This window comes from Aythya ferina (assembly GCF_964211825.1).
Source record: "Aythya ferina genome assembly, chromosome: 10".
NCBI classification, from domain to species: domain Eukaryota; kingdom Metazoa; phylum Chordata; class Aves; order Anseriformes; family Anatidae; genus Aythya; species Aythya ferina.
This window is the reverse complement of record NC_140306.1, coordinates 11,450,096-11,473,486: the sequence shown is the minus strand read 5'-3', so window position 1 is coordinate 11,473,486 and position 23,391 is coordinate 11,450,096. Positions and strand designations below refer to the sequence as shown.

Genomic DNA, 23,391 nt, shown 5'->3' with positions numbered 1-23,391 from the left:
TGAAATGCTGTTGCTAAATTGAATGTGCCATTGTTGCTTGCAGCTCTGAAGCCTTTGTGCGCTGATTGCCAAGTTAATGATTTATACCTTAATGCTCCATTTAGGGCCCTCGTGTTTATCGCTCACGGCGCTGGGGAACACTGCGGCCGTTACGATGACTTGGCCCAGAGGCTGACAGAACTTAACTTGTTTGTATTTGCCCATGACCACGGTGAGTAGCCTTGAACAGTATTTGATTTACAGCAGCTCAGGACTTTACTGAGGTAAATGCCATTAAAGCTACTCAGTAGTGAGAGAAAAGTCAATGGAATATTTACACATCAGCGTAAATGAGAAAAGGGCTTTTTGAAGCTTTGTAAAGATCTGCATGTTGAATCTGTAAGATAGCAACCCCATTACTGAGACTTTTCCTCAACCTTGCCATTGACATTACTGCTGATGGTCTTTTAACCTCTATGTAAGGGACTATTTCTCTTTCACCTGCCTCTTGGGGTGTGAAGAGGGATTGTCCACCGTGAAAGTAGGACCAGGTGCCATTTTTGCTGGATTCATACTTGTTGTCCTAAATAATCCGGGGGGAGAGAATGAAACGACAGCACAACTTTCATACACCAGTACAACCAGACAGCTGCACCCCTGGGCCATGGACAGGCATGGAGACATCACAGAGGTTTGTTCAGACACACCTTGACAGCACTGCAGAAACATCAGAGCTGGCTGCAAACACCTGGGCAATGCTGTGCCATGTAGACTTACTGTCCCTGCCTCTTCTGCCTTGAGGATCTCTGCTCTGCTCCATTCCATGACATAGATATGCTGGGTGTCAACAGATCTCCTGAAGCAAATCAATTGGGACGTACTGTGAACATATCTGAATCACCTGTTGTGCTCTTTTGGTAGCATCCTCTCACACCTGCCCCTTGCAGCTTCATGACTGCCTTGTGTCAGGAAATCTTTTTTTTTTTTTTTTTTAAATCCTTGCAGGTTGCTGCCTCCCAGCAAGAATCACTCTAGACCTTAGTAAAACGAATCAATGTGGTTAATAATGGCAGTAGACAAAAAGCAAGGCCAAATTCAGAGCTGACAGGTGAAATGGGATGAACCTCAGTATAATTCTGATCTCCTTCTGGCAGATCTGCCATTGACATTGCAAAGTATACCACAGTGCAATGGAAAGTATACTGCAATGTGCTTGGCTGAAACTGAGACTCTAGATCTCCTCAAAGGCAGGGATGCCGAATTTGAACTTGCTAAAGCTGTAGAATTTAGAGCGCGTGAGACATTGCACCATTTAGTCTGCAAGAGGAAAGGCAAAGCCTTAGCAAACCCAAGTAACCAAAGCTTCCCCTTGCTTCTGCTCTCATGACTCCTTTTCACTCACAGCACTGTACTGGGTGTGCAGAAATTAACCCGATATTTTCCTTGACAAAGAGAATATCCAGCCCTCAGAACAGCTCACAATGAAAATAAATAAAAAGCGTGATTTTCCAAACAGCTGACCACATGCCATATACAGAGCTGGCTTTACAAAGACAGTCAACCTGTGCAAAAGTATCATTGCTGACCCCAGGGGCATGTTTCTCCTTATGCAGGCGCAAAATTTGTAAGTGGGGGCTCATTCACTTTGATCTACTTCCTAATGATTTAGACACAAGGTAGTGGGAGCATGCAGTAAAACCAGCAGAAATTGTCCCCATTCCTCTTTCATTATCTATGTGGCACAAAGTTCATGAGAAAGGAGATGGGACAGACCACGTGTTGTCCACCCTGCAGCTGCTGTTAGTAGATCACAGACACCGTATACAGAAAGTTAGTGAACTCCAGGACACACAAGCGATGTGTTTAAATGCCAGAGCCCAGCGCTGCAGGCCTGTGGTTTCTCACTGTGCATGCTGAGCGGGCCTTAGTTCCTCATTCTTTTAAAACCTGATAGTGGTTTTAAGAAGTAGAGTTAAAATAGCAATATTTGAAGCAACAAGCCTAGAAGCAGTGATAAAGCGTTGTACTTATTGCATGGATTTGATACAGAGAATGGCTTTTCTGTAGATGGAAAAGGGCTTTGGAAGTGAAGACCCCGACAGGTGTTTATTGTGCAGTTATTTTCTCTCTTTTTCCTTGAATTTCTTTTTGTCTAGAGAAGCATAGACATGTTGTGTTTGTGTTTTCCCCTATAGATGGATGTTGCTGAATTGATCAGTTTACTTCATTTAACACATTTCTGGTTGCTCAGGCTGCTTTAAGAGTTCATGCTCCCTGTCAGGCCTACAGTAATCTTTGTAAACTCCGTTTGGTTTTCTTCATCAGCAAAGGGGAGAAGCAAAGAGGAACCTGAAAGCAGAACACTGGACACGCAATTGTGTTACTCAAAGAGCCAATCTAAATGAGACTAGATTCACTAAGCCACAAAGACAATTAACATATTTTAGGCTCTGTAAAATAATCATTGCACCTAAAGTGCCGAGCAGTGAGGACAGACCTTGTCTGGCAGAATACAGGTTACAGCCTGAGTGGACACCAGTGAGAGCTGAAGGGCATACTTTTCTCACTTGCCAAAACTGCCCAAGCTAAACAGAGTTTTATAGCTTTCCCCTACCATTTTGCCTATTCCAAATCACCTCACCAGTGTGTTCCCTGTTTGTATCCCATCCTTTGGATATCTTTGTGTAATATTAATTATTCAACTGCATTAGCAAAATAATTGCTTTCTCTTCCTCATGTCTTACAGTAAATCTTATGAGTTTGGCATAATTTCCTGACCTGGACATTTATTCTTGTTCTGGAATACTCATGGATACGTTTCCCATTTCAGGCATGAAATTATTAATGCAGTTCCACAGTGTGGCTAGCATGATTTCCCAGATGAGTTGGGAAGTTGCTAGGGCTCTAGTATGTGTGACTTGACTGATTTATATGGTGTCTAACCTTCAGTCAAAAGAAGGAAAAATAATTTCCATTTATACTGCTGATTCTGTAAGAGCTTATACATGAGCTCTAAATCTTGCTGAAGGCTGCTTTGCACTGTTTCATGTTATGAGAGGCTGCAGCAAAAAAAGATGGCACTTCTCAGTGTAACAGTGTTCACCCTAATTTGTGACTTCCTACTGACGGTGGAGAGCTAGCACTGGCCAGCTCTCTCAGTGTCTCAGGATATATTATTTGTGCATTTGCTCTTTCAGGTATTTCATAGTAACCTCAAGACTGCTCTACCTCAGAGCTATGTATTAGAAACTGTCCAGGGTGGTGGTGAAAATTTAATTCCAGAAGACCTTTTAGCTCTCCTTTACACCTAACATTGTTAAATTGCTTTGTTTTATATCAATCTCATGGAAGAGGAAAATGGTTTTTTTCTTTGTAAAGTCACATTTGGTTCTGTGATCTCTTGTGTTTTTAATAGGCAGGTAACAGTTTCCGATGATTTCTGAGCATACTCAGAGTGCAGCTTCATGAAGACAGAGTTAAGGCTGCCAGGATGACCTTGCTATGTATGTCTGTAAGCTTTAGCTTTGTTGAAATGAAATTTCACTTTTCAATTTCCTTCCTATATTACTATTATTTTATTATGTCAACATTCTGATGACAGAAAAAGAGACAAACAGGTTATTGGCAATCAATTTAGGAAAGCCCTCTTAGAAGGAATACTCGTGGGAGATTCATCAAACTGGAGTGATATTGTAATTCTTCATTAAGCTGCAGACAGATTGCAGCTCCTTTAGCTATAATGCAGTATTTTTAGGGAACTGTAAAGCTGAGAGCCAAGGAAAATGAGAATAAAAGATAGAAAATGTGGCTTTGTTTTCTCATACCAAGCATTTCCAGTTGGTAAAGCACATAATGTTCCAGCTTTCCTCATCTCACTTCTTATAACATCTCATTTGCTGAGATCTTATTTTCTATGGTTTCATTACGTGGCCTGAGCCCAGAACAACCACAGTTTCACCTTCAAAAGTACGTCAGTTACAAAAGCATTTCCAAGATCCAAGGGCCACAAAAATGTATTAGCTTATCTCTTAGACTTTTTAATGATAGTGGCACAGGCTGTCTTTTTCACTCAGACATGCTGGTGCTACTTATGGGTAATGGGGCCATCTGAAGAGAAGATGAGGAATGTGAATTACTTTGCCCTAACCAGTCAGTAGTTCCAAGACCTCACACTTGTCTGAGGACAACCCATCAAAATACCTTCTCTCTCCATGCAGAATCAAACCTCTACCTGTCCCTGTGCATGGAGAGCCCTGACTCTCTTACAGTCTTTGAAGCTGTTCAATTTCCAACTCATAAGTTACGTGTGACATCAGATCAAAGCAAAGGGAAAGGCTGCAGCTTTAACAGCTGATTCATATTCCTTAGATGTTTCTAACTGAAGTTCTGCTTTGCTTTTTAGTCCCACTGCTACTTTGTGTGTGGTGAGCATTTTTGATGGGTTAGCAGGTCCCTCTCAGACACCTACTGTTGCTTGTGCCCCCCATTAATTTTGTTATGTTTTCTCTATTTAACAAAGCACTCATTTTTAAAAGGTAGAAAATAGCTGGAGCTGGAGGTTCTTAAATGCTTCAAATATTGGTTGTTGTTTTTTTTTCAAGTGATTGCTGTGTTGTTCTTGTAACCGTTAAAAGACCATTTTGTTGATGAGAACAGAAGGCTTTTATTTATTCATAGGACTGGGAAGGATTGATCTACACAGAAAGGTTAAAAAGAACTAAACACAGACAAACTGGGAGGGGGGAAATGACTACGAATGTCAGCATTAATAAGAACATTAATAAGAATTAGGATAGAACCATGAGTGAGAAGAAGAGATCATGCACACCAGAGCGAGGGAATGCCCCTGGAGAGCAGTGCTCCCCAACGCTATGATCAGGCAGGCTTTGGGGGGATCTCCAGGGATGGAGTCAGGAAAGCCCTGGCAAGCTTTGTGTGGGGCTGGCTGCGCACAGAGCAGCACAACTGCTCCTTGGTGAGGATGAGCGAGGCTGGGTGAGGGCCCAGTTATCAACAGCAATCTGTTCTCTTTCTGCTTCCTCCCAGTGAGCCTATCTCACCAGAGCAGAAAAAGTGTAACTGCTTTTCTGCAGAGATATAGGAAAGAGTGGCACACATTGTTTGTATCTCTTTTGACAGGAGGTGTAGAATGGGTTGTGGGCATTTAATTTTTTTTCAGAGAAGGTCTCCCAGCCTTCAGCATGATATTTGAACATAGCTGGGAAATAAAATCTTCCATAGGCACTACTGGAAATAACCATGGGTCTGGAAACATTAGCACTTGCAGGAGTACAGAATGACTGTTCTCCCCATGAATCCTGATCCCATTTGTGCTCCGCTCAGCAGGAAGACTCTCAACAAAGAATTGGGATTTACTTGCACTGCCAAGTTGCACTACCTGAGGTACAGCAGCAGCAGTGCTCTGAGCAGCTGGGCTGCTACTGATGTGTCCATCCTTAGATGCTCCTTTGCTAGGAAAAAGAGCATAGCACTAGCTGTGTAACTATATCGTCACATCCTCTTCTGAGCTTTTTCCGAATTCATGACAGCTGTTCACCTAGGAGAAATTCACAGTGCTGTCCAGCTCCGTGTGTGAACACAGGGTTCCTACACCTACCCGAGGCAGAGCTCCTGCTGTAGGCTAACATGGCTGGGAGGAAATGAGCTCTGCAGTTCTGCAAAGCCAGAGTGTTTCCCACAGAGAAGTGTCACAGAGGGGTAGAAGCTGTTAAAGTTCACAGACTGGGGTGGCGATTGCAGGGGCAGGAGGAGAGCACAGCTGCCAGGGTGAGCTCCCCTCCCTTCCTGTGTATTTCTTCTGCATAAAGCCCCACTCTTCACAAATCTTGAAAGCTTTTTCTTTTAATATTTTCACTAGTGGTCCCAAACTGAAGGTTCCTAGCGCAACCTTGTTTGTCAGATAAGGACTGCTGCAGGGACTTTTGCTGCTGTTAGCTCCTTACAGTTGCCAAGCAAAGAAGTAAGAACAAAATTCTTCAGACCTTCAGAGTAAATTTTGCAAGTACATTCCCTATGGGGAAATTAGCCCTTTTGTTCTTCAAATTATCTCTACTTGTCCATCTTTCAGTATTTTAGGATCATTCGTTTGGATTGGAGAGAGAGCTGCTAAGGGGTGATTAATCTGTCCTGCCATGATACAAGCGTGTGGACATAAATCTTTGTGCATATTGCCCCGAAAACAGCCAGACCAAAAGCTCACGACAGAGCAAGACTAACAGGAATATAAGAGAACTCTTAAAGGATTCTTTGACCCTTGATCCACCTTAAGTGTCATATGGACCCTGCTGGACTCATCTGTTCTCCCCTTTTAACCCAGGGGATGATTGAGTCATAAACACTGCTGCGACGTGAAAAGCAGGCAGTGATGTTTGCTGCATGGCACGTGGGCAGAGATAGCAGGGGATATACCAGGGAAGAGCCACGCCAGCCTGCCCCACCACTCAGCTTTTCTCTTTCAGGCATCAATCCTCTGTAAGTTAACAGGAGCCTAAGAAGGATGGCTGTCTGGCTCAGCTGGCACAGCACAGCCAGAGCCATTTCATCCCTGTTTTGACTCTCAGTTCAGTACAGACCCAAGCCTGACTAGCTCTCCCTCGCCTTCCCTTCTCAGATGTTGAAGGAAGATAGCAGTCAGGCTTATCTGCCCCCCAGGGCAGCAGTGAGGAATGCTTAGCACGCACAGGGCACACAGGAGGTAAAACCACAGGGCTCAATACAGGGCGAGAGGTCAGATACTGCAGTACGCCATGTAATTCTTTAGACAGTGAGAAAACTCTGTAAGAACCTGGAGCAAAGTCTTTCTATAAAACAAGCAGCTAATGAGTAAACTTATTCCTGCCAGCCTTTTCTAACTCTGTTTTGGCTGTGGGGATGCTCATGTGAAGTGGATAATGACCCTCATAGAGGGAGTTACCATGTGCACTTCACCCAACACAGATGTACTAGAAAGCTGCCAAACAAAAAGCAAGATTAATTCAAGACGAACAGGGAGGACGGTCTGCCTGCCACCAGTGAGCTCCAGCCAAAGTGAAAGCAGCTGCTCCTCACCTCCAGCTCTTCTGGCAATTGACCACTGATCTTGTAGCCCTGCATCTCAAAGCAGCAGTGACAGCTCGTTAAGGTCATTCAGTCTGAGCCTCTTTGAAATTGCAGGCAAAATGATTCATGCAGCTAACAGGTCCAACTTTCTCCATGCTCTTGAATGCACTCTTTCAAAGGCATAGTTTATTTTCTCTTGCTTTCTCCCAGATTGCTGCATGGAGGTGGGCTCTCTTGGTGGCTGGGATAGTCCCAGAGGAAAAAAAGTGCTCTGTATACACCTCTTACAGTACAGGGATGCAGAAATTGTACCAGAATACAGGGTAGCCCAGCCTCCTGAGGTGTAACAGGCAATTATAAAGACTTTGAGATAGGTTTTATTGAACAGAAATGTCACACTACTATTGTTATCTTTAAGCAGCTTGTTACAGACATCTACAGCCCAGTCTTGCTCTGGTGAAGCCATCTCAGGACCAATCCTGTCACTTCAGCGCTAGCCCTGCGTTCACACTGGGATCATGCAGTCCCACATCTCTGCCTGCACCACATGGCATCTTTCTGTGCAGTGAGCAGTGTTTCTGTTTGAGGAGAGCAACTACACAACAGCAAGAAAACACTAGGTGGATCATGAAAGCAAATACCTACAGTCTCACACTCTAGAGAAGGCCACAGGCTGAGACTTGGAAATGGAAGCACGGCTTTTGTTTGTCTTGTGAAGGCAGATGAAACAACATTGTCAAGCCAGGAAGCAGCTAGACCACAGCAAAATAAAAATAAGGAGACAATGAGGCTGTGTGTGGCTAGTGTGTCAGGCAGTGCACACATCAGCCACAGTGAAACGTTTTGCTTAAAATATTTGGGTTTGCGAAGAAACAAGGGATATGCAGAGATATTTCCCCTCCACTCTGGGGCTGAGACTTTCTGTGTGTCATGGACTTACTGAGAGTAATGCGGGAGCCATGCTGATGTAAAAGTAAGGAAAACATGACTCTGATTCTGTCTTTTAGTCAAGGAAGTTGGGAAATTGTGAGGACTGGATGCACCTTTAGTACAGACACAAGTGAGAGCTGAGCACCTGAAATTAGATGTGCAGTGTCATCTAATGTGTGCTCTGAAAACATGCCAAACCAAACCTGGGTGGCTCAAACCAATCTATTCGTTTATCTGACCATTTTTTCTTCAAGTCAGATTTAATTGTGATTTTAAACACTGACAGAAAGCAGGCAGACAATTTCCATGTGATAGCTCAGAGCTGGATGCAGGCATTATTTGGGCTGGGGGGAAGGCAATGCAGATAAAACTTCCTCATTGCCCCTGGATGTGCACATCACTAGCTGATCATGTTGGATTGCAGTAAAGATTGCAAAAGAGTAGGCATGGCCTTCTATCTTCCCCCAGTTACTCTGCTACTTCCAACCGCTCAGCCATTTCCTCACTGCTGTAGATCCACCCTGTAATGACGGATTACTGAATAAACAACAACATCACATCCAGTTGAGCAGGATCCTTGGCTCGGTTCCTGGCTGAGCCAAGTTTGCTCTTGATGAAGCTGAGTTGAACAGGGGGAGGTGTGGATCTGAGCTCCAAGCCTGCCCGGAGCTGGAACACCTTGTACTCCTGCCTTGCCCCGTCCAGCTTCAAGCACGACCTGTTCTTCCCTCACACAGCCAGGTGATGAGAAGGAGGTGATGCAGAGCCAGCTCCCCTGGCCTTGCAGCAAGCCCACGGTATGAGGGAATCCCTTTTGGGACACACTGGGATCTGAGGAGCTGGCTTTTTACTCCGAAAGAAGCAGGCCATGCGGTCTGCCCCAATTCTCCTAATTATTCCCTGCTTACTAATGAGCAGAGGGAGCAATGTCAGTAGGTCATTCCCTGAGATAGTACATCTTCTCCGCAGCTGCTTCTTGAACAAAGCCTCGCTGTTGGCCTTCACACAAGGAGGCGTGAGGCTGTAACAACGGGCCCTAGTGCAAGGGGAAACAGTGATAGAGAGAACAGACTGCTCCCTTTTTACCACAACAACTCTGAGTGTGGAGCTGTCGGCACTGGCCACCTTCCAGGCCCTGCTCCTCAACCTGCCACTGTTAACTGCTAACAGGCAGGCTGTGTGATGGAGGAAAGACTTGTCGTTCATTCAGCAAAGTTAAAAGGCTTCCTTCCTCCTCCGAGGGTTAAGTCCTTCTGGCTTGCCTTCTGTGATTACCGTCCCTGATAAAGAGGAGTGGACCCTTAAATTTGTGTGGAGTGCAGATAATGCTGGCACCGAGTGAGAGGAGTTTTAGACAAGTGGTCCTGATACTCAGGAATAGCACATCGTTTATTCAGACACATGGCTCACTGCGGTCAATAAGGGAAACTGAAGAGGAAACAGCCTTGACTGAATTAGCTCGTTTTGTTTTTCAATGTGTTTTCTAGCTTCTGCAGTCTCAAAGATCTGTGAAATTGTCACCTGTACTCAGTCTTTACATATATAAATCAATCCTCCCAGTAAGGGTCAAATTCTGCTTTCACATCTGCTCAGGGAGCTTCAGGATAACTCTGTCACCGTGCCAGAAAGCAGGTTCAGGCATGTAACTTGTAACGACATTTCCTATTAGTGAAGGAAAGTTGACAACCTCTTGTAATGTTTTCAGCAGCTTACTTGCCCTCCCATAACCAGCTTCGCTAGCTGTAGGAGTACGTCTGTGTGCAAGATGGTTGAGGGTGAAAGGAGAAGGACCAGATGTTTATTAAAGAGCTTAAGCTGAGAGAACAGATCATTTCTTGCTATGAGCTATGTCTGCTATCTGGAGCTATTGGATAGACATCAGACATGCTTCAGAATTTATTCCAGGGATCATTTCATTTACTGACTTCCATGGCAGGACATTAGTTCATATCAGCAAGAACATTGGCCTCAAGAAGCTATTTGGAATAATCTATGTCTTACAGAGGAAAAATAATAAATAGATGTTGCATAAACCCTCAGTGGAACTTTCTCATTAAAGATGTGGATGATGGGATAGAAAGCACTTACAGCAAGTGTACAGGGATACCAAGTTGCGGAAAGCAAGCATATGCTGGAAGGCTGCTATTTACAGGGACCTTGACAGGCTGAAGAAATGAACTGGCAGGAACCTCGTGGAGTTTCAACAAAGGCACTTGTGAGGTCCTGCATCTGGGGTGGAATAACCCCATGCAGCAGGAAAGGTTGGGCACTGAGTGAATAGAAAGCAGCTTTGAAGCAAAGGACTTGGAGATCCTTGCAGACAAGTTGAACATGGGTCAACAGTGTGACCCTGTAGTGAAGAAGGCCACCACACACTGGGCTGTATTGGAAAGATTAAAGCCAGCAACTCGAGAGAAGTGATTAGTCTCTTTCACTGAGCATTTTTGGGACCACATCTGAAGCACTGGGTCCAATTTGCTCCCCAGTACAAGGAAAACATTAACATACTGGAGCAAGGCCAGTGGAAGGCTGTCAAAACAATTAGGGTACTGGAGAACAAGACGTACAAGGAGAGGCTGATAAAAATGGGTTTGTTTGGCTTTAGAAAAGAAGGCCGTGAGGAGATCTTACTGCTCTCTGTGAGTACCCAGGGTGAGGGCATGGAGACAGCAGAACCAGACTCTTCTTGGAAGTACATGGTGATGGGATGAGGGAACTGACACAAGTCACAGCTCGAGAAATTCCAACTAGATAGAAAGAAAAATGTTTTCACCATGAGGGCAGTCAAATGCTGGAGCAGGACCCAGAGAAGTGAGGCAATCCGTAGCCTTGGAGATATTTAAAGTTCAAGTCGACAAGGCCCTGAACAACCTGATCTAATGGGAAGCACATTCTGTAGGGCCTTGAACTAGACAATCTCAGTAAGTCTATGACCTTAGGAGCTAAAGAACATCTTAACTGATAGCATTTGGGATGCTTCTTCCAAAGTTACAGCACAGGAGGTTTTGGAAAGGGGAAGAAATGGCGCATTTAAAAGCACACTTTGACAGTTAGGAACAGCTTTATCTTCAGGGAGATGCTTCTTGATGCCTTTTCACGAGTAAAAGAAAGCATGTGTTTATTTTCACCTTTACAGGGACACTTTTTTTCCATAGCAACAGCATTTCATTAACGTGACTAACTTTTCTATTGTTTGTCAGATGTATTTAATTTGGAAGAGGTTGTTTCAGAAGCTAATCACTGACGATTCCTCACCTATAAATGTATTCTCACGCAAATGTGGAGTTTGTTATCCGATTGAGATACAAATAGCTGTTCTAAGTTACTGAACACCATTGGAAAAGTACAGAAGAAAAGGTATTTTGTGTGTATAACTCCTGTTGGATTAAAACAGTCTGACTTCCTCCAGTTCCTGTTTAGACAGATAACAGCACTCAAGGGAGCACAATCCATCTCAGGCTGGTGTCTAGCTCAGTGCTAACCTGTAGGAACAGGATTATTAGGGAGTGTAGTACTCAGAGAAAGCTCTTATTTGCACTGAACAAAGGTGAGGGACAGGTAACTTTACAAAGTAAAAAGTATTACCAGGCCATGAATGGTCTATAGCTGCATTTTCATCTTAATTACATCCTAATTGTGCCCTACCTATTTTGCAAATGACTGAATAACAGGGTATAAACAAATGAGGCAACAGTTCCCTGCACCTTCTCAGACTTCAGTGGATGTCCCTCAATGGTCTGTGCTCTCAGATTGGGTTAGAGAGCTGGGGCAAGAGATACTTGCCAAGATAAAGGTGCAGGAGCAGCTGGTACACTGCTTTGCATACCATGTAGTTCTAGTGTTTGTTGTTTGCTGGCTTATTTGCTCACTCATAAAGTGTGGTGTGTTGTTATAAAGTTCATAGGCCTGTGTCAAATGGGTGGATCTTCCCCATAACTAACTAGCGGTGTTGATTTTCCCAGGAGTAGCTTTGTTTGTTACAGACCATGAGCCCTTTTAACCAACTGTTCTCACAAGTTCTAAAACTGATATTTTTCTTTTTTAAAAAAGATACAGAAACTTTTTTAAAAAACCAAAATGTTCTCTACCAGTGGCTGCAAACAAGACATTGAATATTGCAGGAACAAGCCCCAGAAGCAAAATAGACAAAGAAAGAAGGGAAATTTCATCCTTTTTAGATTCACATCTTCAGATTCTTCCCTTTTTAATTAGTCTGAGTGTTGCAGAGAAACATATTTTGTTACAGTGCTTAGTGCTTTCAGTGAATCATGTTCCTCCTATTGCACATCCATTTTGAATGTGAAACAGAAAAAAACATTTCTTTGTTTATTAAAACATGCTCTTATTAGGAGCACAGACAGGAAGACACTCCCTGGATCACTTAGTGTTTTGTTCCTGCAGATAGCATCCCCGCGTCTTTCTCACATATGGTCAAAGCTCGGGTTTTAACCAAGTTTGGTTGTTAGCAAACACTGCTCCTACTGAGCAGGCTGCTCCAGGCTCTTGGACCTCTGACTCTCCGAAATGCACTTCTCGCTTTTTGTCTCAGTGTCTTTCTGCCCACTTTAGGGCTACGTATTTCAGTGCCAATATTTTTCTCTCTTCTCCATCTGTTAGTTACCCACAACATGTTTGTTAAGAGCACATCTCGTACGGTCTCACACCTTATCTGCAGGGCCTGGCATTGCATTGGCATTAACTGATGTCTCTCCCTACTGTACCACATAACCCTTGAACTTTTCCTGGTTCTGCCTTTCCTTCCTTCTCTGGGGCATTGGGGAGACCTTGTACATGCCAGATGCCCTCAGCATCGCCTCTTGTTCTGGTAGGGATAGTCCCAGTTCAGCACTGCAGCTTCTTTTTAATTTCAGAATGCTTACAATTTAAAGCCACATTCCTAATGTGATTCTTACATGGTTTGGAAGGAGTTATTTCTTAATTGCTTGAGCTCTATGTCTCTACACACAGAGTACACACTTGCACTCTCTGAAGGCTGTAGCTAAATGTCACTAACTTCACTGGGGCCAAGACTTGACTCATGAGTTTTAAGGTTGTTTTTGCTATTTTAGTGAGAAGCTAATACTTCTTGGGCTATTATTTCAGAGAATAAAATATTGTTTTAGCTGATAAAGAGATGTACAGGGAACTGTGACAAACACGGTTGGTCATTCAGGAAAACTATTTCAGAATTTTAAAAAAATAATCATCATAATTGAAAGCCTCTGGCAGTGTTATCCTCTTTGTTTCTTAGTCCATTAGCAAAGCGGAGTAGAACATCTGGTTAGCCTCTGGTTCACTTTCCAACCCAGATGAGATTTTCCAGCACCACAGTAACATTCCTTTCAGCCTTGAGCATTTTCATTATAAAAACAAAACGAGTATTGCGAAAGATCTCACAAAACCTATGGCCATCTGGAAATAGTCTTATCTGAAGGTGTGTGCACCCACTGTGAAGTCTTCTGTGCAGGCTGGCGGTCAGGGAGCCGGTTACAGTGGAGGTGTTTTGGTTTTGTAATGCACCAATCTGTTCACCAAGACATCAAACCAGAACAAGTCCAACCCATTTCTGTAAGCAACAGCCTGTCCTCGGATGGTAACAGGTTTTGGTCTGTGCCAGCTGTGGTCAAATTCATTTTAGTGACCCGAACAGAAAAGCTTTTTTTGCTCAGCATTCTGCTGATTTCACATAGCTTTAGTTCTGGTCGCTGGGTAAGAGGAAATAATTGTACATCAGATAGATACATGCTGGTTGACTAATTTGGTAGTTACACATCCTTTGGCTGAATTTGTGCTCAAAATTGGGTCTGGAAACTTGACAACTTCACAAACAAAGCAGAAAAGCCTATGCTGTACTCCACCCTCTTTCAGTATTGCCCCACGAGCGGGAATAACCTGCTTTAAGTCTCCCTAGGTGAGATTTCTTTGTGCATCAAAACTGAGAGCCTGTTTTGTGGCACTCAAGGGTTAATCTCTCCAAAGGTACTGTCTGCAGACTTGGTTCATAGGGAAAGCTGTTATACCCACAGCATCTCTAATGCTGAGATTTATTCAAGGCTTGGCAGTACTCCCCAGTTTGAGAATCCTTGTTCAGCTTAAAAAAAAATAAAATGCTGAATTGTAGATGGTACAAAGAATAATGCTCCCAACCCAAATCCCTTAAAACTGCCATTCTCCACACCACATTTATTCTCCGGTTCTGAATTTATCAAAGGCAAGACTTGCTGGGAGACCCTGGTAATTTATCTCAAGCTAAGGAGCCTGCAGCCTGGTGTTGCTGAGCTTATGCTCAGTTCAGCAACAGCAGGCAGAAGGGAGAGGAGGCTGGGGCTTTTCTGAACTGAGTCCTTCTGATCCTACCTGCTATTTTCACTCACTGACTGCTTGAAAAGTATCTTGCATAGCCCAGAAGCAGCATACAGGTTCCCAGTCTTCAGTAGCTCAACATTTGCACTGGTGTGTTGGTGACTGAAGTGCAGGCTGCCAGCTAGCTAGTATTCATTGTCTGCTGTCAGCCAAGCGTGGTTTGAAATGAGCAACAGAGCACAGAAAGCAACAACCTGCCTGTTTGATCCTGACCTGCTTGGTAAATATATAAGGTGGTGAGGATTTCAGAGTTTCAGGGAGGAGAGTTACAGAGGAAAGGGTATTGGCTGCCAAAAAGCAGCTGAAACAACCACACTGAAATCAGCCCGTATCAAGAAAGGACAGCAGTTTTGCTGCAAGATGAGTTTAGTAGCATTATTTTCTGCCATGCTACTTTCCCCATGCACCATCTCACCACCAGGCAGCCTGCAGCCAGCTGGCACCCCTGGGACTGTCCTGGCACACCGGGCAGGGCTGTCCGCACGCTCCCAAGCAGACCTGTTTAATCAGAAGGGCTTTTCTTAATTGTGTGAATGGGAAAAGTGGGTTGCAGTCAGGTCTGGTAGGGTTTGGGTCAGCTCTAGCTCTGTGTGGATGTACGCTGTTAAAAAAATTAAAAAAAAAAAATCCACAAACAAAGGCTGTCCTTATTTCAAATAATCCACCTGCTGCTCACATGGTATAATCACTGAGCTTATGCAAAGTGGGTACAAAAAACTGCCAGTGCTGGGAGAGTACTATTTCCTTCATGCCTTGTCAGAAACGGGGACAAATCCAGCCTAATGAGGGTGGCACTGCCTGGCCGTGAAACTGCGGCTGTGTGGCAGTGCAAAGGAGCGAAGCAAAAAGCAAAAACCTCCCTAACGCTGCGGAACTGATGTTGTTCCAAGCCCCCTTCAGCTAGGTCGACCGTGGGGAGAACAGATCCTGAACACAAGAATTTGGGAGCTCTGGTTTGCAAACAACCTTCTGGCAGATGAATTGGTGCAGCACCTTGCTGGTGTCTTCAAACACAATTTCCAGTTTTAAGAGGCACTTTTGTTATTATCCATTTGCCAGTTGCTGAAAAAAAAATTAATTATATAACCGACTAGCTATGCCAAGATTGCTTTGGACTAAGAAATGCTGTACGCCAGTGCCAGGAATCTCACAGACTAAACAGAACCCACCGGGAGCCCTTGTTCTATATGGGAACTCGTGTTTATTTTAACATGTAAATAAATTGGGTGAAAAATGGCTCTTTTACATTCTTTTTTTTTTGTTGTTGTTATTGATGTGGGTTCCCTATGGGTGGTCTGTATGGAGGGCAACCTTTTGAAGACGGCTTGAAAGGAAGCCGTGCCTGTCCCCCAAGACATCAGTCAGCAGCACGGAGGGAGTTACTGCATGTTCCAGCTTTCATCTCTTTTTCTTCTCGATGTTTAATCTAGTGTTAGCAGGGAAGAATTAGGACTGTCTTCCCTGAGATGAATTGATTTGATTGTTTTCTCAAGCATAAAAATATTCGAGGCACACGTATGGGTTTCAATGTGAGTAGCAGGCTGATGCACCCGCAGCGTGCTGGGCAGGGCTCCCTGCTCAGGGATCAAGAGGTGGGTCATTAACTTGCAGCGCTATTTGGAGGGGAACAATCAGGAGGGCTGTGCAAACTCTCAGGCAGGGCAAATGAAACCGTCTTTAAGCAAATAGAAGAGCAAGAAATGAATGGCCTTTGTTAAGGAAAAAATGGAAATGTTTTCTAGTTAAACAAGCTGTCATTTAGGACTTAATAGCATGTGCGTGTTGGAGAGCCAGCCCACATGCCAGCAGTGCTCTGGAATAAATGGGCAGGGAAAGGGAAGGGGAGTGTGCAGTTCCACCGCAGCACCGTCTTTTTCATTGAACACCCTGACATTTTGAATTGGTGCCCCAGCTATTTTAGAGCATCTTAAAGCTGGAAATTGGATCAGAAAGCAAAGGAAAGTGGACTTTCAGCCTTCTTGTCATCTGGAAATAAAGTTTGCACCCTTTATTGGATTTTATGGCACTAAAGCAAAAGAATAAATAGATAGATAAATGCTTTAAAAATTAACTTAAAATAGCAGAAAGATTTTCCTTGGCTGCTACAAAGGTGGTTCCTCCTTGCCCAGTGAGTGTGGAACTCTGGCTACCATTAGTGTATCTTGAGTCATACGTGAAGAGCAGAACAGAGGCCCTACAACAAAGACCAGTGGCATAGCAATCAAATGAAGCAATGAGAGCCTAGATTAACTCCAGCAAAGTCCATGGAATTTTTCTGCAATAACCCCAGAATAAGTCTCTGAGGACCAACTCTGTTGTTAAATAGTCACCCCTTCTATACGTCTGTAAATGATCTGCTCCTCAGGAAAGAGAGAGAAATCTCAGTGCAACACTACAAGAATAACAATTAGAAATTATTATAGGGACTTAAGTAAAACCACTAATTGCCTGGTTATAAAAAGCATATGGTATGCCTCACTAATCATATGCCTTATATTTGTATTGGGATTTTCATCCCATGGGAAAAGAGACGAGACAAAACCCGCTTCACCCATCACCATGAGAAACTCCTTTTGCAGTGGAACTCAACAGCTGCTCAACCATCCACATCAGCTTTGTGCAGCATTTTCCAATCATGGGTCCCAGTCGCATGGTCAAGAAGGACATTCGCTTCACCTCTCTTTTGCTTTAGTATTCTTGAGGAGGTGGCATCACGGCAGTGGCTAAAGAATAAAGTAGAATCTTGCTGCGTATGAGCTTTGTGAAAAAGAGAATGGGCTCTGTATTCCTCTTCCCTGGGCCTTACCTCACCAGCAGCAGCGTCCTGTATTTGTGGCAGGTGTGACAAAGCTGCCCAAGTCCTGGCTGTGCAGGAGCCGGCTGTGGTGTGAGCAGGCTTTCAGCCTGTCTCACCTCCCTTTGTTACTTGACATCCCGAGAGATGCTTGTATCTCCAGTCTGGCCACACTGACTTCTTGTTTTGTAACACAAACACTCAGATGTTTTGTTTTTTTTCAGCATGTTTTCATGAGCAGCGTGATGTTCCAGAAAGACTTTTAAGAAAGTGCAATTCAGAGCCAAACTCTGCAACAGCATAAGAAATGGGCAAGTCTTCGAAAGCTGAAAGAACCGTGCCTGTATCCATTAGAGATGAATTGGCTCTTAACATTGGCAGAAACAGTTTGCCTTGTTGGACAGAATTAATGACTGCTCTGATATGTTCCAGGTCATTTTGTTTGTCATCTTTAGAGTGCAGAAAAGATTTGAAATGGCTTCAGCAAGATGACTAGTTCTCTACTCCCCAGCAATAAGGCACAAATAATTTTAGTATAGAAAATTGCCTGTTTCTTTTTTTTTTTTCCCTAACCAAGACAACAAACAATATAACTCTGTGTGTGCACTATTCTAAAAATATCTCGGCTCTGCAAATGTGTCTCTGATGTGGGAGGAGAAGGCTTTCAGTTTGCTGCACTCTTTGTGTGAGGCAAGTGAATAAAAAGTATCCAGCAAAGGCTGAAAGAAAAATGATTTTCCTAATCTTGAGAAGGAAAAGGGAAGATGCTGCACTTGCCTATTGAGGGTAAGACTCCCCTTTGATAAGAGAGCAGCAGAATCCATCTGCAATTCTCAGGTAAATGCTCAACACATAAAACACCAAGGGTGTAGAGATACTGCTGGGCACCATAACTAACGGTTTTATAATGTGGCTATTGTCACGGGAAACCCAGTGTGTTCACTGCATCTATGCAGGTCATACAAAAGAAGGGATGCTGAGGGCTGCCAAGACAGAGTAGAGTGGATGAAAGTTACTAACGATAAGCATGTGTTGAGATATATTTCAGATCCTTGAGATAAAGACGGAACCAGTGGTTAGGGCGTGCCCTTTTCCTTTTAGTCCCTAATGCTTCCCATCTGATGCAGATGTAGCCCTCCTGGGAAAGTCTTAGATAGTAGGCTTGTGGCAAACACTGACAGTCTGAAGCTTGTCAATTCTGCAGAGCAGGCTTACTTTGCAGTGTGCCCCAAGGTCCTGGTTCCTGGTGGTCCAGGTGGCTGGGCTGGAGCCCTCCATAACTCCCTTCCAGTCTAACCTTTTTCTTCTTGGGGAAGCCAGGGCTGTGGAAGAGAATAAGGTGGTACACAGCTAAAGCTTGGTTAGACCGACATTGAAAAGTTCACCTCCAAAGGTTTACCTACAAAATGCACTGCGGCACAGCAGCTGACCTGTGGCAACTTGAGCAGAGGCATGGCAGCATAGCACATCCTGGTACAGCTTATGGTGCTTCTTGGCTCTGTCCTGCCTCTCATACAAAATGAAGAGTATGGGTGTGTGGTGGGCAGACATCACTGAGTGCCCTCTGTGCCTCAGACTTTGTTTGGTTAGGAAATTGAAAAAGGTTGCACGGGGGAGCAGAACCAGCTCCCTTGCTGTGACGAGGGTGTTCTCAGGGCAAGGAAGCTGCTTTGTTGAGTAGGAATCTTTCTGATGGAATCTGAGGTGCTTCCTGTGTGTATTTGTTCTGCGAGTGGAACATTTGCTTTACATGTTCCTGACAATAAAGGAACAGTCTGTTGACTTTTCCAGATGTTGATTGTCCTGCTTTGAAGCTTCTTCCTGTTGCTTTAGTTGTTTGTGTGTCTGAACGGTGGGTTAGATGTAGTGCTTGTTAAACAAATAATTAAACATTGAGAGCTTTGAAACCCAGCATGTCTAATTAATGAGCTTTGCTCGCTTGATGAAAAAGATGTGTACTTGATTCATTACAAAACAAGTATAGTTTGTTCAGTAGTGAACTGTTCTGACAATTTGAAGTGTTTACTAGTTCATTAATATTTTTTTCATTAAACCTTGAAAAAACACCCAAGCAGAAAATCAAGGCTTCATACAACATTTGCTACGCACACCCATTATTAGTGTCGTTTTGTGTATTGTATCACCCACATTCTCCATCTATGTGCTTCCTCCCATCTCCTCCTCTGCAAAAATGTGCTGCCTTAGAATTCAGGATTAGAGTTAATTATTACATTAAGATCTTGGAGTATCTTGGACCAAGGTCTGTGATGATGCCCCACAGTGCTGGGTGCTGTACAAGTGCACCAAAAAGCAGTCCTTGCTCAGACGAGTTTAAATAGATCTCATAAATACAGGCATCAGCCGTAGTGCCTTGTGACACCACTTAATTAACTGCTAGACTGACTTCCAAAACTGGAACACTCCTGAAAACCTCATCTGCTTCATTTTGTACCTTAACTGTAAGCACTGGCTAAATCATGGTGCTCTATCGAGGCATCCTGGTTGGTCCATAGCTTTACAATTGTATCGATGCAGGGCCGACGTGACTGCTTTTACCTCCAGTTCTGAATGCATTTCGTGTGGGGCAGAGAGGAAGGCAGAGGCTGGCAGGGCTGCTGTCCCCCAGCCAGGGGGCTGGATATCACAATGAGTCCCCTCCACAGCAGCAGGATCGCAGGGCTGCTCACAGGATTGTCTCCACCTGAGCCAGTTGCCACATGGTGCTGCTCAGAAGGGTTGCAGCAGAGGATGAGGTTGGAACATTTTCTCCTTGGGCACAGAAAGAGCCATCCAAATGGCTGTCATCAGCTTCTGCCTCTCACAGGCTCCAGGTCTGTTTGGGCCACCAGCAGAGTCAAAGCATCTGTAGGATCTCTTAGTTATCATTAATTCAAAACCAGTTGTTTTTTTTTTTTTTAATCTAAAAAGCACACCACCCTTTCATGTGCTGCAGTGTCCAGAACTACATACACCAGCAAGAAGCCCATCTCTACTCCATTTTGGGGCAGAAACCTGAGGCCTTCAAGAATAAAGCAAATCTTTGATAAAGTTCATAAGCACAAAATGCTCATCTAAATGCCTCCTCCAAAAGGCATTTAGGCTTTTGTTTCAAATGGACTTGTCAGTCTCCAGATTACTCCAAAACGCTTACCGATCAAGGAGGCAGTGAAAGAAGAGGGGCTCTTGCAGAAATCCTGCCTTTACTGCTGCCCAGCACAGCGGTGGGTGTGCTGAAACGTGCTGCTGCTGCTGCTGAGCCAGTGCTGGAGCAGTAAGATCACCTTTTCTGGCCTCTAAAGGCCTTGCTGGGAATGGAATCACATCCGGGCTCCAGCTTATTAAATCAGCACCAAGCTTTGCTGACGGCCCCCTCTGACATAATTAGGAAGTGTCCTTTTGGTGTGGGATTCTGCAGTGCAGGAGCAGCTCCTCAGCTGGGGCTGGTTAATCACTGATGTCTCGGTGGTGGCAGGTCTCACATTTAGCTGCTGCTGAGATCTCCTGCATCCGCGCTCCTCAGTTAGTGCCAGTGCAATGTGAAATGTGTTTATGCTCTGAAAGCAGCAAGTCTGGGATACCCAAACCTCTCCCAGCCCTCTGTCAGTGGCTCTCCCTCTTTAAAATCTTGGAGTTAGGCTTCTAGAGAGGAAAACAAACACATAGTATGATGGATCCTGAGGTCAAGCCCTGAGTTCCTCCTCATTGTTTCTATCTTCAGCTGGCAAAAGATAGCATTTCGCCTGTAGTGATGCCTGTAGTGTTGTCCTCACTACAGTAACAATGGATCCAAACCATTCCCTTTCCCCCAAAGTTGGAAGCCTCCAAATATGCAGAAAGTCAAGATCCAGACTCTGCCTGGAGAATTACTGCTCCCCAGGCAGATTTCTCATGTCCTCTCTCTGTGTTTTATGGCTTTTCCATAATAAATAGGGAGCAAAGGCTGAAAAAACAACGTAGACCATAATTTCTACTCTCCCATGACTGTATGCTTTAAGGGACACCACCGAAATCAGTAAATTTACAGCAGCATAGCTGGAGTCAGCATTTGACCCTGCATTTTCCGTGTCACCTCATCTTCTGCAGCCAAACATTCCAGCTGGAGCTTTGAAAAGTTCGTGCCACACCTGAGCACACAGGGTTGGGCTGAGCCTTTGTTGTGAGGGTCTGGCACTAAAAGGAGAAAGAAATACCAATAGCCTGTAGCTTACATAAAAGCCTGAGGACAAGTCTCTGCTAAGGTGTGATGCAGTGGGGTGCCCGGAGGGATTTTTTCATCACTGCTCAGTGTGATTTGATGAGGATCTGAAACTCCCTCCCACTCCAGAGGGAATGCAGTGTGATGCTGAGAAGACAAAAGTTGTCAAAGCACCATCTTGTTTGTGCTGCCACCTAATTTTGCTATCTGAAAAAAAGGCCCCTCTGTTTTTCTCTCAGCAGAGGAGCTGCTCAGCAGCTTCTCCCTTGCTTTCACCCTGGGTGAGGCTCCAGCTCTTTTTGAGATGAGCAATGCTGCTGAACCTATCCAGCCCGAGAGGTTCCTCCATGCAGGCAGCGATACCTATGCAGTGATAACTCAGTCCCCAGAGCCCTTACACCATCCACCATCAAATATTCCATTGCTGATCCACCCGGAGAGGTGTGGAGCTTTGGAGGATCCATAGCCATAGGAAAAATCACAGTCTGAGGTCATGGTTTCAGACAGGATTGATGACTGTCACGAGTCGCTGTTCTTGTCCCTGTGGTGGCAGAGCTGCAGCCTGAACAAGCTTTTACAGAAAATACAGAGGGCAGACCTTAATAGCTATTATATATTTATTACGTCACTGCAGCCTTTATTCAGACTTTGAGCAAAGTAAGCTATTTTGCAGTGATGAGTTTGGTTGGAAATGGAGGCTTAGACCTAATCCTAGACTGGCAATTTGAAAACAAGTTGTGGATTCTTTTTTTAAAAGCCTGCATTTAGGAAAGGGTGCCCACAACTACCTCAGTGCCTGCCACCTGAAATAGTCACAGAGCTACTGCAGATTCATGATATCAGCAGTGAGCCATGCAAGTTGGGTATGAAAACTTTAAACCTATTTGAAAGGTTTTGAAGCCCAGTGTGCCATGCAGAAGTGCATGGGCAATTACAGCTCTTTGGAGATGCGCATCTCAAAAAAGCTGGTTAAGACATCCCTCTGAAACCCAAGGAGGAGATTTGTGGTGGGAACTCATGGAGCTGAGACTCCCGTGACACTTTTCTGGCTGGCTGTTGTCTCACGTGGGTGCTGAGCAGCCCCTGGTTAGTTCCAGTTCCCAGCTGCGGGCAGGTCCCCTCCTGCACTGAGTGCCTTGCCACAGGTGCTGTGGAACCACTGTGTCAGGTTCTTTCCCAGCAAAACCCAAAGCAAATACCTTCACATCAAGGATGAACCTGACCTTTCATTATTAATAGCTCCAAAGGCAAAAGATCAGAGAAGAATATGTCAATACTCTTGACTGTATTGATGTTTGGTTGTGCACATGCCTTTCATTTTAGTTCCTCACCCTGAAGCTTTCTCAGCTGGGATATTTGAACTTTCAATAAACTCATGCTCTGGAGGAACGAGTTTGGTTTCTTGGAGGTGAAGAGAGTAAAGGAATAAAATAAAAGGCAACCTAGCAATGCCATCAGGTAACCCTGAGCAAGGGGCAGGGAGGGCATTGATGCAGACTTGCATGGCTTTCCTTTACCATACAGGCAGCCAGACGGCGCCCCGAGCACTGCTGTGCCATCTCAGTGGGGAACAGTAGTTTAGTAGTTGAAATTAGGTTCAAATGGCAGGTTCATTAAGTAATCAATAAAAAAAAAAAAAAAAAAAAAAGAAACACAGACCTGGAGAACTCCAGTGACGTGCTTGCACAGGCATTTCTTGGCTTCTCACAATCACAACTCTCACTGCTATGAGCAGTATCACTGTTTTGCGGTGGGACCAGTGATGAAGGAAGCCTTCCAGACCTGCCTCTGTCTATCCAAAAATAGAGGAAAGCCTCACAGCCCCACAACAGAGAGTCACGGCCCATATACAGACCTGGGCCATGGGGATATTGCTATTTCTGCTTGCTCAGCTGTCTTACGCAGGCTCTGCAGAGAAAGAGATACCAGAAGCAAGTGCAGGCAGCACCAGAGGAAAAAGAAGTGCAGAGCTCTGCTGGGAGAAAAAGTTCCTCTCCCTGGACTGCTCAACTCATATTAACTTGCTAAATCTGTGGTTTGATTATTAGGCAGAGAACACATTAGAGCTCCA

At 44.4% G+C, this 23,391-nt stretch overlaps 1 protein-coding gene and 1 long non-coding RNA gene across 2 annotated transcripts in view; both read left to right on the top strand.

Annotated features, from left to right (window-relative positions):
* MGLL (monoglyceride lipase) overlaps positions 1 to 23,391 on the top strand; it is a 63,876-nt gene that overhangs the window by 21,028 nt on the left and 19,457 nt on the right. The window contains exon 3 of the mRNA XM_084530774.1: positions 105 to 211. Coding sequence (XP_084386900.1) covers positions 105 to 211 — 107 coding nt within the window. The remainder of the gene's footprint in view (positions 1 to 104; positions 212 to 23,391) is intronic.
* Positions 218 to 18,645, top strand: LOC311442027. Its single transcript, XR_014696420.1, has 2 exons — positions 218 to 10,733; positions 10,785 to 18,645. It is a non-coding gene; the product is annotated as an uncharacterized lncRNA (long non-coding RNA).